This window comes from Mustelus asterias, chromosome 5 (genome assembly GCF_964213995.1).
Source record: "Mustelus asterias chromosome 5, sMusAst1.hap1.1, whole genome shotgun sequence".
Lineage (NCBI taxonomy): Eukaryota > Metazoa > Chordata > Chondrichthyes > Carcharhiniformes > Triakidae > Mustelus > Mustelus asterias.
The window spans coordinates 56,225,945-56,244,762 of NC_135805.1; the positions used below are offsets into that span (position 1 = coordinate 56,225,945).

The following is an 18,818-nucleotide window of genomic DNA, read 5'->3' on the forward strand; positions in this document are numbered from 1 at the left end:
AAAAGAGTGCAATTCTGGACATATTGCCTACAGAGGACATGACTCTGCATGTGAATATATGTAGCTTGTTGCAAGAGTAGGTTGCTTTGCAAGCCCGACTGATAATCTTAAATTGGTTATTAGTGTAATTCTTGACACTTGGAAATGTTTACCAAAGGCTGCCCAATTGTGGAATTAAATCTAACATTGGGCATTGTTCTGAATGATGATCTATGCCCAGCGTTATAGCAGCATGAAACAGGGTAATTTGAGGTAGATTGGACACTTTTCAGGTCTGAAAGTGGCAATACAATTGGCGTTTTCTACTAACAGGAGGATAGCAGTCAAAAAATATTTCAAATGAGTAATGTGTGTGAATTTCAATGCCAAGTATGTAGACCATACATCCCAACGACTGGCTGATCGTATCAAATGTTACAATGTACCCAAGGCGAGGTTCTCCAAAGTTGTTGATCCAGGTGAGACCCCTCAATTTGTCACTGTCCAGCTGGCATTCTCTAAATTGTTACAAACCTGGTTGAGGAGGGATGAACTGGCTCCCTGACTTTATTCAACACTCTTGCTGGTTGCAACAAGTTTTAATTTAAAAAGGATCCCTTTCCCCCCCCCCCAGACCCAATTGTTATGTTTTAAGAGGAGCCAATGTAACCAGACTTTCTTGAGTTAAAGATAGTGAGTTTATTAATTACTAAAGGCAAGAAAATATAGACTTGCATATACATTCATACAGTTTAGAAGGGAGAATTGAGTTCAAAGTGAGGAGTAGCAGAACAAGCATATTGTGGCCATTGCGATTTGAGATTCCAGTGGAGTGGACCTCAGTAGGTGAATAGCCAGTTTTGAGGGTTCCAGTAGACTTGCATTTAGGCAAATAGTTGGTTTTGCGATTCCAGTGTTCTGTAATTCGACGGAGAAGCTTCTCTTTTCGGCTGCAGTCTTTGCTGACTGGGCTAACCTACACAGCAAGAGAGATTTGAGAGATGAAAATCTTTGACAGCATGTCTCTTTTTTTCAGTAATACTCAAGTTCTGTACTACCAAGCAACTGTATAGTACAAGATATTGCACATGTCAAATATAATGATCACTGACATTATTTCATTCTCTTCCACTTTCCCTCAGCGTACACAACCTCATAAGAGCATTGGCTATTTAATCTGTGGCATTTACACATCGTAAACAAGCTATACTTCTGACTTCACTGAGTGAGACGAGCATTTGTGTTGCTTTTATGGAGCTTTGTGCTTAGAATTTGCATCCATATTAAACTGAACTGAGAATATCTTAAACTAATATCCTTAAATGTAACAATTATGTTGTTTCATTCACAAATAGCTTATTACAACCCATGATGGAAATTAGTAATCCACTTCCCAGATTTTAGCCATTTCTGTTCTTAATTTGTAACTACAAAACAAAGTAGTGTTTATTGTCATAGTATTCATTCAGTTGCCCTCACTTACTGTGGGGAAATAACTAAGTTACATATTATGCTTCTTCCCATACAGCAATGTCAATGGTCATGAAATTACTGTTAATGATATTGTGAGTAAAATTAGCTTAATATGATTGACTTTTCAGTGCTGTTGCTGAATCTGCATCCTATTGTATTCTATTGTCTGCTATTTTAATAAAGGTGTTAACCTTTAAAGGTTATTAAAACCATTAAGATTGTCATTTCAAATTTCACGGTAATTTTTATAAGATTGTAAGTTGTGAAGTATTTTTATAAACTATTGAAAATGAGTATGCTAATTAATTTGTTCATTTTTATCGTGAAAGCTATTACGAGTACCTGAGATCGACTGTTGGATCAGGATTGTATAAGCTGTTAAATATTCCTCTCAATACATACAATATCTAATGTTGCAGATGCTGTGAAGCGCAGAACATTGCCAGCCTGGATTCGTGAGGGACTGGAGAAGATGGAGCGGGAAAAGCAGAAAAAACTTGAGAAAGAAAGGTTAGAAAAAGAGCGAGCTCAAACATCAAAAAACAAAAAAGATCCAGTAGAGGTTCCTGAAGAAACTGATGGACCACGATTGCCTCACAAAAGCAAATTTGTAAGTGCTTGTATAATGGCATATCTCAAGGTGCAATAACTGATGTGCTTTTAGCCATATTCTTCATTTGAGAATGCTAACAGGTTTTCAGGAAAATCTATTTAATATTAACTACTACAAACAAGTCTGTTAGTGAATTACAGTTGCTGTGTGTAAAATCTGCATGAACAAAAGGGATGATGGCTTGGTAGCCAATGTGCTTTTTTTTCAGCTTGTCATTTTTATCCTTTCCAGAAAAAGAAGTTAAGCCAGATACCGTTGTTCGTAGAACATTCTGATACATTTTTTGAGTATTCAGCTGTTTATGTAACTTGGTCGTTACATTTAGGGAAATTGAGATGTGTGTACTTGTGTTTGATCAGATAATAATGTATACGCTAAACGCAAAATACATGCTTGTTTTGAACCTGTTGGTTTTCATGTTCGGCTGCCTGGTTTAGTGAGTATGTATTTACAGAGTATACCTTCGAAAAGAATTGTGAATTAAAAGAAATTGAACAAAGTAGTCAATTGAATTTTTGTTAAGCTTCATTTTGAAATTTGGCAATTGATATTCCGGTCTGTGGTGTTTTAGGACAGTGATGAAGAAGATGAGGAGTATGAAACCACTGAAACAAAAATTAGTGACAAACCAAGCAGAAGTCCCTCGCCAGTTGCCCAGGAAGAACAGAGCGAACCAGAAATGACTGAAGAAGAAAAAGAATTTCAGATGGCATGTCAATCTGTTGATCTTATTACACTTTGAGTTTGAAATTTAAGCTTACAATTAGGAAACCATTAATTGGAAATATATGAATTATGTATTTACAAAATTCTGGCAAATATTAAGGAACATTGCAAGTACAAAGAAATGTTAACTACAGTTTGAATTTGAGGTTTATGCAAATATAGTTTTAAACTTCATTTTTCCTTGTTACAAAATAATTTCTACACAATTAAGGAATTGATGCATTACCATGCAATAGCTTTTAAGTTATAGGTGGGAAATGCTGCTGATATTTCATGCAAATGTGTGCATTGATTGTAACTGTTGGACTTTCTGCAACATAGCTCGTGCGTTTTTTGCCACTGCTATTGCATTTCTTTTGATTTTACATACCTCTGATCAAGTCCTCAAAGTAGGTGACACTGTTGCCTATTTAGCTTTTGATGTCCAGTATGAACAGCTTTGATGTCCTAAATCTCTCAACTTATTTCTCATCCCTGGTGGCATACTAGTGAAGTTATGCTGCACCTTTTATGTTCTTTTTATATCCTTTTTGTAAATGGGATGCCCAAAAACTCTCCACGGTGCTCCAGCTGTTGCTTTTCTGTGGTCTTATCCAAGATTAACATAACTTTCTTGCTTTTCCAGCTCTCTATAAATTCACTTCTCATGGCTTTGCCAACTTGTGTTGCACTTTGAATGTTTTGTGCATCCAATTGTGCATTTCCAAGCTCTTTTTGTCACTTTCCTGTATTTATATTGATCATAGATTTCATTTTTATTGTTTCCAATATCGAGACTAAATGTTTTTGTTAGTTCCCTATTCACCTGTAGGTGTTTGCAGCCTTCAAAGCCCATTAAATCTCTTCACCCTCCCTGTCCCTGTACAGCATTCTCAGTAGTTTTGCATTCTTGGCAACACTTGTGAATCCTCATTGTATATAATCTGACTTTTAATGGTGTTTCTTGACTGGAATACTCAAAGCTATCAGCTTAAATCTTAACTGGCTGAACCAGTGTTCTGCCAGTTCAACTCCAACCGCACAGCCTTTTTGTCCTTAAACATACTCAATTTGTACTTTTGCAATCTCCTGTTAAAATATCTGCTATTCTCAGTGTATCATAGTGTTTCCTCCCTCTCTCTCGTTTGCTTTGTTTCTTAGTCAAGTATCCTGATTTTTATAATTTTCGTTTTACTATTTTACATTTTGGTCACTGCCTGTTCATGTTTCCTTGCTTTTAAGTCACGTGATTGCTCTACTTCATTATCTATAACCAAGTCAAGTAATGCATCTGTTCTTATTTGATTAACAGCATAATGACTGAGGAATTTCTAACTATATTGTACAAATCTTCCAATCCTTGGCACAATCATTTTCCTCAAAATTAATTGTGTTGCATAATTAAAACTTCAGTTATAATTTTTAAGGCACTCCTTTTGACTTGATAAAAAATCATCCTTTGTTTCTAAGGATGATAATATATAGTAATTTGGTGATAATATCTGTTGGGGTCAACCAAAATTTTTGGGCAGATTAGAGGACATCCTATTCTACAAATGGCTTTCTCATATTTAAAATGGGATTGTCTGATGTTGAGGGGGGGGGGGGGGGGGGCAGAATGTTCCATTTCTCTGCACTGAAACAGTTAATTAAAATAATGGCCTGTAACCACCTGGCTCCCCAGCATTGGATTTGGCTGGTAGCCCAAAGATGCTTTGGGGACTCTCAGAACTTCCCAGATAAGGCTTTGTGTGGCAATTGTCTAGAAGTGCTAACTTCCTCTGAACGATTGCGCTGCGCTGGGAATCCAAGTGATAAAGCGATTTTGAGTGGCAAACCTTAGATGGTCCTGCCACTTCTGATTTTACACCAATGGTGCAATGGAATGGAGGCAGACCCACCTCCCCAAGTTCTATGCACTTATCTCCTCCCTGGCTTGTCAGTTTCACTGGGCCTTTTACATCAACCTGCTTTCTGGTAGCCAGTGTACGGTGGCCTCCCTGCGCTTGCTGGAATTGCACCACACAGGCCTGTTTCACTGCAGGCACCAAGCAGCTCCAGCCAACTGAGGTTTGAATGCAATTTGAGCAGGTCAGTGTGCTTTTTAAACTGTTGTATTTTTACTGGGCCATGACTCTCGTGTGGAAGTTATGGCCCAATGTCAATCTAAATAAATAGCTGGCATAATGTATTAGCTTGAAGGAGTTTGTGGTATAGACTTTTTAAAAAATTAAACTATTTACCAAGGCAAAGCAAAAAAATTGATCAGAATAAGCAACATTTGTATGGCTATTCTGACCACCTGTATGGCCTAAAGAACAGATGACTTGTCAATCACTGAGCAAAATTAATAATTAAAGCAGAAATAGATTCCAGGTGCATTTGTAAAAATGACTTGTAAAAAGAAACACTCTATTCAAGTGACTGGACAAAACAATTAAAGTGGATGTTGACTTTATGCAGGCAAATTCCATTATAGTCTCCCTTTCCACGTGGTAATCCGTGAAGCTAATACTAAAATGTTCTATTTTTGATCACAGATGATAATGATGAAAATGCTGCTTACAGAAGTCCTTTTAGAAGTAACAAATGAAGAGATCTATTATGTTGCCAGAGAAGTTCACCGTAAAGCCACTAAAGGTACAAAAATATTTCTTCAATAAATAATTGGTAGAATATAACTAAAATGGAAGAAGCATAAAAATGGCCTAAGTTTTTAATTCCTTCAGACTCCACACATTTTGATCTTTCTGATATATTAAAATGCTTGACAGTAAATTTAAAATGTCTGTACGTTCATAAAGAAAATTGCATTTATTCCTAAGGAGAAATGGATAAGTAAGCTACTCTTGAATTTTATATTTCCCTCATTGCGCACACCACAGAAAAGGTTTTGCACCCCTTGAGAGAAAAATAATTTTGAGTAGGTAGTACAGTAAAACCTCATTAAATCAAATGTTTGTGGAATATGGAAGTAAATAAACCAAGAGATTAGAGTTGCTATGCGGTGGCTATGACAAACTGTCAAAGAGACACAACTTATTTTCATCTGGGTAGTGGATGTAAGTAAGAGACTTACAGAATGTATCGGTGGGATATTCAGTAAAATGAGGACAAGTGAGCCTGCAGACCAGTTGATGAATCAGCTTAATCTTGCTGACAAACTGCAGAGGAAGTTTGCCGCCAGGTGCATAGCTGTTTATTTTGTTCAGTTGTCCTAATGTAGCGTTTACAGCAGAGAAAGGCCAGACAAATGGGCCATTTATCCCAACAGTAGGAAGCCAGTGTTTGTGATTCACACGAGCCTCCTCTCACCTTATATTATCCCTCTGTATTCCTTTCTCCCTCATGTACTTATCTTGTTCTAGATTAATGGTTAAGTCTTGAATAGTTGGCAAAAAGAATTTAACAAAGGTACTCAATTCAAAATATAGCTGGAAAAAAAGGAACTTATGTCTGAAATTACGAGGCAAATTCATGGGGGGGGGGGGGGCGCGGCGGGATGGTACTTGTGTAATGTTTTAAATCGTAGCTCTTCAGTTATCTTTTGAAGGTGATCTACATGGCTGATAAATGTTTGCCCTGTCGTTGGTCTCCATATTGAAAGAGCTTCAGTTGAGAAATGATGGACAGTGGATTAAATAAAGCTTAGACTGATGGGGTGAAATCTCTGCAGTCTGCTGACTAAGGGTCTTGTATGAAATGTTTGGCAGTCTCATTCCAGTTCCTCGTGCATATGGAGCTGTAACACAATTGTTTCTAATTTAGCACTAATTGGTTAGTTATCTCAGACACCCCCTGAAGACGGTTGCTTTGAGAACTGTAAAACTGTTATTTTGTGTTCTGAGATTAGGACAAAATAGAGGGCAAACTTTGCTGTACATCTAGCTGTGCTGTACCAGTCCCTGGACATTTTCAGGGACTGGTGATGTACTTGAGCCTTGTTGCCTTAAATTGAAAGTGCTTTATTGACCAAAAAACGTGAGGTTTGAATTTACATGATTTCAGTGTGCTGTAACTTTATTTTAAAAATCAGCTTAGTTACTTGTGATTGGCCAGTGATCTTCCCTTCAGTTGGTGTAAATGATAACGCAACTTTCAAGGCCTGTGTTAATCGAACAAGATTTGGTGATGACCTGTTGTGGGATAATTTGATTAATTGAGAGTTTTGAGAGGGATTTGGTTGGATGGGATTTTACTGTATGCAAAACTACAATTAATTTTTTCAGTTAAGGAAGCTTTTATTATGTTTCCCCCACAGTATTTCAAATTACTAAAAAGAAATCCAAAAATTCCATAGCTTTTCAAAACATCATTGACATTTTTTGTCCAAAATGGAAATTGCCTTCGACAGGATTTCAGAATAAAGTTGCATTCTAGAGATTATATCCACCGAAAGAAGATATGGGAACTTTGACATGACAGTTACTGGGGTAGCCATTGTAAAAATGAGCATGGGTGTGTTAAAGTTCTTCAGTAAATGACTATTCAGGAGTTTTATTCTTGTATGTAATACTAATCCAGGTAACTATACAGGTAGCTCAGGAATTAATGCAATTTCTTTTATTATACCATTTTTTCATAGCTGCAATAAGGAAATGAGGATTGGATATTTCCCTATACTTGTGAATATAACAGATTTAGGAGTGCAGCTTTATTATCCATCAATAATTGTTTGGTTTCAGTCATTACAACTTATAGCAGTGTCTGCAATAGTGTATGCATTTATTGTGATCTGTCTCTAGAGCAGCAATTCAATTTGTAGCCTCATATCTACAGCAGACTCTGACCTCTGTGTGTTCCTTGGATTATAAATGCAGTATGCTTAATTTGGCTATGTATACTAATACCTGAAATTACAAATCAAAAATTGGGATAATTTTGGATTAACGTGAATTCTGAAATCAACCTTTTCAGATTTTTCATTTGCTGCCAAGCCAGTATCAATATTGCCTGTTGAATGCATACTGAGCTGTATCACCTTTTTTAATATATCAGCATTTCACTATTTTCAGGTTTAGTTTTTTAGAAATGTAGGAAAATTATTCAGATTTATTTTTTAAAAGCTGACTGCATCTCCTTACTTGATAAAAATATATGAAACCCAAATCCTTTGTTCCTCCTTCATTGATATTGTATTATAAGAAAAGATACAAACTGATTTTGCTTTAGGTGATGTAAAATTGTAAACAGAATTTGCCTGTTATGTGAAGCACTGTGCTCTTGAATGGATCTTTTTGTTTATAATGTTTCTTCTCTCCCTTGCAAAGCAGCTGTAGTAGTACAGTTTTGCAATGCCATAGCAACTCATGACTTTGAAAAAGTGTTAACATGTTGTTCCTGTTGTTGATGTGATACAAAGCTCCTGCAAAGCAGCTGGCACAGTCCAGTGCACTGGCTTCTCTAACTGGACTTGGTAAGTAGCATCCTTTAAGAAAAACGGGTAATGGGAGAAAGGGGATTTGTCCAAAATTTAAGCTTGTACATGTGCTGTACCTATGTACTTTTTATTCGTCACCATGTACGTTTTAACAATCAACGTGTACTTTTCAATCATGTACAGGTGATAATTATGCATTTCTAGCTCACATTTTGTTTTTTCATCCAGTTATAGATTACTACATAAACTTATGGAACGTTGCTTGTATAGTACTAGTGCCAAGCTGTCTTGCTGACATTGCAGAGCTTCATCCTTTCCTAGCCAGAACTTTTACCTCTCTGCACAGTGCAACAGGGCAATGTCAGTTCTCAAAAGTATTTATTATAGTGACATAATGCCTATTTTAATGTCCAGGCAATTTTCTGTTTCCAACTGGGAACTGGTGAAAAGAAATAACATCAGTGAGAACCCAATAATTGGAAACTCATTGTCACTAAATCGGATTCAAACAAATAAAGCTATTGGAGTTGGGAGCTAGTTATCTTTACCTAGATTGGTACATTTGTTCTTACATAACGTAGCAATGGCACTTTTTTCATAAATGCAGTGGTCGTAGTACCATGCCTACACTTGCTTTCATGGAGTAAAATTATTGAAACTACTCAGTTTCTCGTTTGTGATTATAGCTTTAAGTACTTGTTAAAACCGCAAAACCTTTACGAAAGAACCAAAGCATTTTAAGTCCCAAAAATGAATCTAGAATTTGTTCCTGCAATAAACCTCACATACGTCATAGCCAGAATGGTCACTATGCACTGTCTCCTTTGTTAATTATTTTTATAATGATTCTTCATGCCTGTAAACAACTTGTCACTTTTTATCAATTTATTTTTTAAATTTGTACTGTATTATAGTGATTCTTGTCTGCAATTTCTTAGCAAACACAGAGTGTTCGGATGCAGTAACTTTGCAGCATTGCAAAGTGTGATGTTCCATGTTTTACTACATGGTTGTTTGTATTTCTTTCCCCCTCCATGATCACCAGCTATTGCTCACCTCAAGTTAAAGTAATTACTTACATCAATAAAACACAGGCTGGACTTCATATCAGAGAATTACTAAATACTACAATAACGGTTTTGAATCCATTCATCTGTATTTAAGTACACCGTCTTAAATGTCCAAGATAATTTACTTAACACGCATTTCCTGTCCTACCAAAATTCTTTTGCTCCAAAAAACCACCACATGTGATAAACTTAAAAGAATCCTCAACTTCACAAATGATTATCCAAGCTGCAAAGAAAAATTGTTAAAATTTTAAATGGGTAATTGAAGTAGAACATGATTTTATTTTAAAATATTGCTTTGTGGTAGCTGCTGATGGTTTACTTTGTCAGTTGTCTACCTGTAGGCCGGTGATTAGTGCCTGGATGCAATTCCACAGGAACTGGTTGCCCCTTCTGTATGTTGCCCACATTAGTATTAAAATGGATCCAAACAATCGCTCGATAGTATGGAACTTGAATATTACTGAAAAGAGAGGCATGTTGCTCAATTTTCCATCTTGCACACATCAAGACAAATGCAAGAATGTCAAATTTCAAGTAATCACAATCGCTGATACCATAGGAGAAATGGGAGCTGTTTGGCTGGCAAATTGACTCTGGCCAAGACATAGCCATGGAGAAAGCAGCAGGAAATTATAGGCTCCTCAAGCTACCAGGTAATTCAAAAGAGTGCAAGGTTTGAACATTTTCCTTTTTGTTTGCAGAGAACAGGTTCCTGCTTGTGAATGAGCCACATTATGAGCTCGACTGATTATCTTAAATTGGTTGTTTCTGTAGCTACTAACACAGTCGGGGTTGTTCAGCAAGTGTCCAATCGCGGAATCACATCTAACAGAAATTTTATTTTGGATTTTGAAAGCTGGTTGATTCACTTGATGATAATCCCGAATATGCTAATAGCTGCACTAATAACCAATTTGACATAAACAGTCGAGCTAATTATCTGGTGTATTTATGCTTGCTACAAGCGACATACGTTCATAAGCAGGGACCTGTTCTCTGCAAACGAGAGGAATATGTTCATGCCTTGTGCCTTTTTTGAATTGTTTGGGTGCCCATGGTTCACCTGTCCTTTCTCCATGGCAACGTCACAGCCAACCAGAGTCAACCTGCCAATCAATCAGCACTCTTTTCGCCTGTAATATAAATTGTTGTGATCATTTGAAATTTGGCATTCTTGCATTTGTTCTGATGAGTCCAAGATAAAAAGGTTTGGCAAAATGTCTCTTTTCAGCAATATAAAATGAATCCATAAGACTGACCTTGGACTCATGTATTTTTTCAGAGGAATTAGGACTCGTGATGAAGAACAAAAATGGAAGCTTTTTTTTTCCTTCCTACTTCCACAAAATATTTGCCAGGCTCCACTGCTGCAGCTTAGGTCAGCAAAGTGTATATAGATCAAGGATTGAGACTCACCTTCCTGGTCTGCAAGGCTCAGAACCAGCTGTTGGTGAATCAAGCTATTAGCAGTGTCCCATATTAGCATATTTTAAATGTTATCAAAATTACAAAAGTTTCTCAATTCAGAACTTGTGGTGCTCATAAATACATCACTGTACTTTAACCTTGCCCTCCAGGGTCATATTGGGTTGATTTTAAGAAATCTTGTGTGAAATTGTCTTCAATTTAAGCTTTGATAGCACAGATTTAAATTGCTGTTAATAGCTTAGTACTGAAAGCTTATGTTGAACTTTATCTGAATAATACTGCGGAAAGTATTTTAAAATTGGTGTTTAAATATTTGATATTCAAATATGTAAATAGTTTCAGTAATTCAGCAAAGAACTTGGACGGATGAAAGCAAGCATGCGTAATGAACTAAATTAAAAATCTGCTAGAAAGTATGTTCTTTCCACTGTGAAAGAAACTGGGGTTTTTATGTGCAGGTGGACTGGGCGGGTATGGCTCTGACAGTGAAGATGAGAGAAGTGAGAGAGCCTCTGAGTCCTCTGACACCGATGATGAAGAACTACACCGTAGAATCAGACAAAAACAAGATGCCTTTAGACGCAAGGAAAGGGAATTGCAGCTGCTACTACAACAGCAGCAGGAGAAACAAATAGAAGGTATGACTGCTGTTTGAGGGGAGGTTATGTTTTTGACTCAGACTTGTTAATGGGGTGTTCTCCAATATTTACCTGTATCCCTAGCTTTTCCTTTTCCCCTCCTGAGGGTTTTTTTTTACCAAGATTGGCCTATTGGTGCATTATTCAGTACCTGACTGGTGTCGATGTTCTTCTCGACCCCATGAACTTTGGAATAGTGAAGGCAGTTGCAATGCCACTGCTGCTCACTTAGTGCGATCCAGCTAACTCAAGAATTGAACCCAATACTTACCTGGTCTATGTACTCTGAACCATTTACAGAGCCAAGCTTTTCACAGTATATGTCTCTCCTATCATACTTCTGTATTATAAAGCTTTGTAGCCCATTGGCCACAACAGCTGGTGCTGTTGAGCTACTTATGCTGTTTGCCTGCCATTTTGCTTTATTTTCTCATTTTTGATTTGGTTCTATTGCGTCTGGCACAGTTGCTGAAACTGTACAGCCAGTTTCCAAACAGCCTTTCATCCTGTCCAACTCGTTTTTCATTTTTATGCCAGAACCATTCTATCCACCCAGGCCCTTGTGGGTCGATTCACCCAACACATTTATGTTTTGGAACCACTCCCAAATTAGGACTGATTGTGTCTCAAGTCTTCCACCATCAGACCTAACAACTTTATATCATCAACTTAATCTTCAACCCTCTTTGGTTATTGAATCTCCCATTCACACTTCCTTCTGAATTTCCAGCATTGAGCTGATAAATACAAAAATAGTTTACACTGCAAATACAAAGGATTGGCTCTTCCAGCCCAGTGATAAAAGAGTTACTCCAGTCCTAACAGCTGTTCATAGTGAGTTAACTGCCTAACAGATTCAAGCACAACCCTGGCAACCGCACCTCTCCATGATGGGATAACCAGACAAATCTGTTAACTTGACCAAAAAGCAAATTGGGTTAGATCAACGTTTCAGATCCAATTTCAACTATTCTGAGATAGTAACCTAACCTTTTTTCAATTCCTCACAAATACTACCTGCCTGCAGACTGTTTTTTGTTTTATTTCTACAAATAAATACATCTCTCAAACTAACTTTCACAAGTAGTAAGCATTTGAAACTTTAGTGATGCGATCTAGCTCCAGTCACTTCACAATAATGCGACGTCTTTTTTATGCAGCTTTACTTTCTGTTTCTAATATCAATTAAATGTATTTAAGTTATTGTATTTCTAGGACATACTGACAAAAGTTTACTCTTCGTGTACAAATTAAAATCTCATTCTATATTTTAACTTAAATGCTGATAAGTTTTGACTATTAAGATATATTTCATTATTTTCCCATCCTTACAAAACAGCAAATCCTCTGGCATACCTAGTATGCTCAGCTGGAATACACTAAAACATTTTAAAGTTCAAAGTTTATTAGTGTCACAAGTAGGCTTACGGTAACACTGCAATGAAGTTACTGTGAAAATCTCCTAGTCACCACACTCTGGCGCCTGTTTGGGTACACTGAGGGAGAATTTAGCACGGCCTATGCATCTAACCACGTCTGTCAGACTGTGGGAGGAAACTGGAGCACCCAGAGCAAACCCACGCAGGCATGGGGAGAAAGTTAAGACTCCGCACAGACAGTGACCCAAGCCGGGAATCGAACAGGGTCCCTGGCGCTGTGAGGCAGCAGTGCTAACCACTGTGGAGATAATGGCCATGAACAACACATGGTAGCTTAAGTACATACAATAGGAGCAAAAATGTTGATGGACCATCATCAATATGTAACTTCACTGAGTGTATGCAGGTGAGACAGAGAACTACAGTGAGCAAGGATCTGGGTGGGCAAAGTAAGCTAATTATTTAACCTTGGGGAGGATTTATAGCTCCATGCCAATCTGCAGAGAAGCAACAGGGCTGCCTTTTATAATATACTCCTGAGTCTTTGTTGAGAGCATACGTTCTGCATTGCACAATGCTCCTGTCTTTATTGCCTGACTTAAGAACTCAATGGGAGGGAAAATGCTAATAAATTATGTTTTTTCCCTGATGATCTTGTAGATTCTAAATCCAGAGTTTAGGTCTTATTCCCTTTGGTTAATGCCCCTCATCATCTCCTGAAAGTGTAGGTCTTGGGTTGAGCTTTGAATGCCTACAATCTCCCTCCAGGGATGAAAGACTTTGTGGGTGACTAGAAAAACAGAGGTTATCCTTTTGAGTAGAGATGGTTAAGAGGAGATTTGACAGAGGCATTCAAAATCCTTAAAAGTTTTTATAGAGTAAATAAGAAGGGTTGTTTTCAGTATCAGAGGGGCCAGTAACCAGAGGACACCAACTTAAGGTAATGACAAAAGAAATAATGACTACAAGAGAAAAATGTTTTTTTTTTGTCAATGAGCTAGAATGTATTACCTGACAGGATGGTGAAAGCAGATTCCACAATAACTTTCAATAGGGAATTGGGTGTTTGAAAGGTAAAAGTTTGCAGGGGAGTGAGGCTAATTGGATAGCTCTTTCAAACGGCTCATATAGGCATTATGGGTTATTGTCATCCTATGTTGTATCATACTGTAGTTTTATTTAATGCATTTAAGTGACCATATTTCATGAGTGAGTCTAAAAATTGAGTGCTCAATCCTATCTATCTTTCAACTAGATGCATATTTAAACCAAGAATGGTGTAGCAAATAGGAGCAAGAATTTTGACTTTTTCCCACCATGTCTCATGTCAAGTGTTGATTCAGGTCAAGTATTCTCCATTGCATCACTATCCTAGTTAAAGGTGCAGTTACCCATTGAACATTAGAGACTTTTTAAGTCCCTGCCAACCCATCCAACTACAATGTTTTTAAAGAAAAACATGACACGGTATGATTCCAAGATTATGTGTTTATTTCAATAGATGTTTTCTAGTTAAGTCAGAAATGTTGATTAGTAGCCTGTGTACCTGCAGGTAAAATACTGATTTAAATCTCATTACCTAAAAACACTAAATCGAGCCAATGGAATGATGCATCTTACCATACGAATGGTCTATATAGGAAATAGCAATGGAACATTTTGAGAAGGTGCTGTACTGCTTGACATTCAAAATGTGCTCACAGTTTGTATTTTTCTTTTTGTAAATGCATTTTTTGTTTTAATTTATTTAAAATCCCTATAATTTTCCTTTAACACCAGGATGCCCAAACTGGCCAAGCAACTTTGTCTCGGTTGCATTTATTTCACAATTTGCCGCTTTGTTCTGATTGAATTTTGTGGGCTGAAAACTTGAAAATGGCTCTTTTTTGCATGGTTGCCTCATTGGATAAATCCTAAACACGCAGTCAAGATTTGTTTCCACCTAATTTGGTTTTCCATGTTCATTCTTCATTGCGTTTTTACATAACTAAAACAAAAGGCTCATTGAAACTCATAACTTCTCCAGATCATTTTCAGTTCATTTTTATTTTTGTTTTCCAGATGTAAAACATCAAGAGGGCAAGTTTTTCAGGGAGGTGGATATTAAGGAACAGATTAAAGAACATGGTGGCAGTGCAGTGAAACAGGAAGGGAAAGAAAAAGAGTGTGAAACTGTTACTGAAAAGAAAAGAACTCAGAGTGAAACTGAACCCAACTCAGAAATGAGTAAAAGCTCCAGTGAGAAAAATTCAAAGGAGAAAGCTTCAAGAAACAGAAGTTCCTCCAGCAGTAGTAGTGGGAGTAGCAGCACCAGTGGCACCACTAGCAGCAGTAGTAGATCCAGGAGCTCAACTTCCAGCAGCAGCACAGAAAGCAGTAGTAGCTCTTCCTATTCCTTTTCTCCCAAGAGAAAGAAAAAATGGAGCCGTAGCAGGTCCCCTTCCCGTAAAACCAGACGTAGTAGCAGAAGCCAGAGTTACTCTCGTAGGCATCGAAGGGAGAGGAGTAGAAGCCGTGATAGACTTAGGAGAAACAGCAGAAATGGAAGTTGGGAAAGGGAGAGGCGGAGACATCGCAGTGGGTCCCGAAACAGGAGAAGTGGAGATAGGCAAAGAAGTAGAAGCAAGAGTGATGTCAAACATGTCAGTCGCAGTAGGAGCAAGGAAAGACGTAGGAGTCCTGAAAGGCGAAGGAGCCATAGCAGAGGTAGAATCAGACAAAGGGGAAATAGTAAAGACAGGGAAAGGAAAAAGATTAGGAGCGGAAGTGTAGAGCGAGTTAAAAAGAGAGAGGAAAAGAAAAGGGACAAAGAGAAGGATCAGGACAAAAAGAAAGACAAACAGAGAAAGGATAAGCAAAAGGAGGATAAAGACAGCAGTAAGTCCAGCAGTCAGGATGAGAGTAAGCTGAAGCGAAAAAGGGAATCAGAGCGGACTTACTCACGCAGTAGCTCCAGTAAACTGCCACAGCAATATTCCAGGCAGGATAGCAAGTCCAGCAAGAAAGGATCTACAAAAGATGGTAAAAAACGTTCAGACACAGAATCTAGTGCAAGGAGCAGCTCACGTTCTCCAGATAGCAACAGAGAGAAGAAAGCAAAGAAATCGAAACGCAGTCGCTCAAGATCAGTGGAAAAATCTCAAAGGTCTGGTAAGAAGGCAAGCCGCAAACACAAGTCTAAGTCACGATCAAGGTAGTACACATTTTATACAATTTCTCTTTATTTTTTGTAAAGTTATAAGGCCAGTAATGTTAAAATGGTACCGACATATTGGTCTGTTCAGTGTTCTATTTTATCTATACGATTAATCTCTTAAATTGAAATACTATATTTTCAATTAATTTAGCTAGTGATTAGAGTGCAATCTTGCATGTTATTAATTTCCTTTTTTTTTCTCCTTTCTTCTACAGGTCGAGGACGCCCAATAATCGTAAGCATTAAGGGGGAAAAATATGTGGCAACCTTGCCAGATCAGAAATTCCATGAGTTTTGGAGGCTTGTCTCATTATAGAGACATACGTGACAACTGTGTAGGTGTTTATATGTATATAGGTGTAAATTTTTTCTAAGTGCTGTCTATAGTTCAGTACTTAAAGGTTTTATTTGTATTGCATTCTTCTGAGATTATTCACACTGTAAAAACAGTTTGCTTTCAGTTGTAACATTTTAACATAAAACTTACACTAACTGTAGTTTGCTGTCAATAAACTTTTCAAATTGGTTTTGTTAAACATTTCCCATTGTTTACTGCTGATATTTGAGCAAATAAGGTATGGGTATGAACAATAAAAGGTAAAGACATCATAGTCTCAGATGAACATTGGCTGCTCTCACCTTTGAGGGGCAGAGCTGGCTATTGGCGTTTTAACTTGAGGAACATCACACTTCAGGCGAGGGGCAAGGTTGAGAAGGCGTGGCCTTCATGAATAACCTCAGTTGGTACAACAGTAGGAAGGATCAACACCTGAAAAGCAGTGAATCAAGAACACTTTAAGTTTAGCCTTCCTTCAAACAATTTCCACTTAGCAGTAAAATTAAAGTTTTATTACAATTCTCAAAGACACCGTGTGAAACCTGCTGGAAGACAAAGTCTTGCCCTGGGGCTTGTAGTGTACGGCGAACAATTTCAGTATAGTGTCAAATTTTATTCAAAACAGAGGCTCCTTTAGGCTTCCTCGGCACTTAGCTACCTATACATGATTTAAATATTTTCAGTACACCGGTTGTGCCCAAGTTATCATTTAAATTTTAAACATGCATGCAGGGGAATATCTGGCGGAGTCGAGCAATATAAACAAGGTGTGGACTGGTTAAAATTGGTAGCTGCAGGATAAAAGTAATAATGGAAGATGATGTATATATTGATTATAATATTGTGGTTTAGTTTAATGTAAAAGTGATACATATGAAAGAAAAAGTATACATAAAACCCTTACAGTGCAGAAGGAGGCCATTTAGCCTATCAAGTCTGCACCAATTTTCTGACACAGCATCTTACTCAGGCCCTATCCCCATAACCCCACATATTTACCCTGCTAATCCCCCTAACCTAGATGTGGAAATGCCAGCGTTGAACTGGGATGGGCACAGTAAGATGTCTCATGACACCAGGTTAAAGTCCAACAGGTTAATTTGGTAGCATGAGCTTTCGGGCCGCTGCTTCTTCATCAGGTGAGACTCACCTGATGAAGGAGCAGTGCTCCGAAAGCTCGTGCTACCAAATAAACCTGTTGGACTTTAACCTGGTGTTGTGAGACTTCTTACTGTGCCCCCTAACCTACACATCTTTGGATGCCGAGGGGCAATTTAGCAGGTCCAATCCACCTAACCTGCACATCTTTGGACTTACATTTCTAGGATTTATTCATTGAAATAATTACAAATTCTGATGCAAGGGAGAAAGATAATTATCTTCACTTAACTGTCTTACCATTGAAAAAAACTACACTTCTGAAACTTCACCTATTTTTTTCTCTAATACTTCAACTCATGGCTACCCTCCTCAAATTTCCCATTACCTCCTGATGTTATGTCTAATCACTTCCTCTTAATACCCATACCTCCCTGCATGACAGAAACCATCTCCATCATATGCCCCCCCCCCCCCAAACAAAATACTGCCCTCTTCCTCTTGGGAGGACAGCACACCTCTTGCCCTTGGGGGAAGGAATTTTGTTTTAAAACCCTGATCCCTTTTCTTCCCTCTCCAACCCCATCTTCCCAACACCAGCTTTCCCTTTGGCACTCCAGCCAACATCGCAATCTCCTCTTGAACAGCTTCCGTCTGTTTCCAATATTCTCATCACCAAATCTCTCATTGAGACTGGCTACAACACCCATCTCCACATCTTTGAGGGCCATTGATTGCTGTAATTGTCATCTGACAATGCTTGTCCCGAAGGGAACACAAAATTTAGGAATTTCGGATTGGTCAGTATTTGAAAGTGAAACATAGCTAAATGTTTCCAGTTGGACCATACATCAGAACATTTGAAACACAGCACATGTTACAACTTACAAAATATAAATCTAATTATTCACCTGATACAGGAATGAAAATTTAGATGTAGGCACTTCACATCACACGAAGACAGACCCTTTCCATTGAAACCTTTCAAATATACAAATTGAAAATCGTTTAAAAATATATATCCTTTGAGTTGTCCGCCCTGCTTAGGACATTGCAGGTAGGTGCTTAAATTTATGCTTTTGAAAAAAAATCATACATTTGATGGAGTAACATCCAAATTATTCTGAAAGGGGTAGTATCTGCCATCTCTGAAATTGTAAGCTTCAGTCACATCCATAACTTCAAAATGCCTAACACAAAATAATAGTATGTTCCACTGTAAGGGAGACAGATCTCCTGTGATATTCTCGTGGTGAGTCAACAGACCAATTTTTAATATTATGAAGTAGAAAAGGCCAAATAGGATTTGAGTACATCTAGCCTGATACTCAACTAAAATCTGGGGTACAGGTATACTGAGCAATGTCTTGAATTTAAGTTGTAAATTTAAATTATGAATAACATTAGACTCGAGTCCTGAATCTGAATAAACATTTACTTTGCGTGTGATGTTTGTGTATATGCTAAGTTAGTTCGCATTTTCCATCTGAAAATTGACAAATTGCAATGCAATTCACAA

General features: G+C 37.7%; 1 protein-coding gene across 4 annotated transcripts in view; it reads left to right on the forward strand.

The window, feature by feature from the left end:
* The window catches only part of pnisr (PNN-interacting serine/arginine-rich protein), a 35,422-nt gene extending 17,648 nt beyond the window's left edge, over nucleotides 1-17,774 (forward strand). For 2 of the 4 annotated variants that reach the window (XM_078212626.1, XM_078212627.1), the window contains exons 6-12: nucleotides 1,872-2,062; nucleotides 2,637-2,774; nucleotides 5,311-5,410; nucleotides 8,133-8,186; nucleotides 11,110-11,289; nucleotides 14,730-15,861; nucleotides 16,080-17,774. In XM_078212626.1, coding sequence (XP_078068752.1) covers nucleotides 1,872-2,062; nucleotides 2,637-2,774; nucleotides 5,311-5,410; nucleotides 8,133-8,186; nucleotides 11,110-11,289; nucleotides 14,730-15,861; nucleotides 16,080-16,110 — 1,826 coding nt within the window. In that variant the 3' untranslated portion in view covers nucleotides 16,111-17,774. Of the gene's footprint in view, nucleotides 1-1,871; nucleotides 2,063-2,636; nucleotides 2,775-5,310; nucleotides 5,411-8,043; nucleotides 8,187-11,109; nucleotides 11,290-14,729; nucleotides 15,862-16,079 lie in introns of those variants that run through there. The other 2 variants (XR_013497760.1, XR_013497761.1) reach the window with 2 other exon arrangements.
* Nucleotides 17,775-18,818: the final 1,044 nt, after the last annotated feature.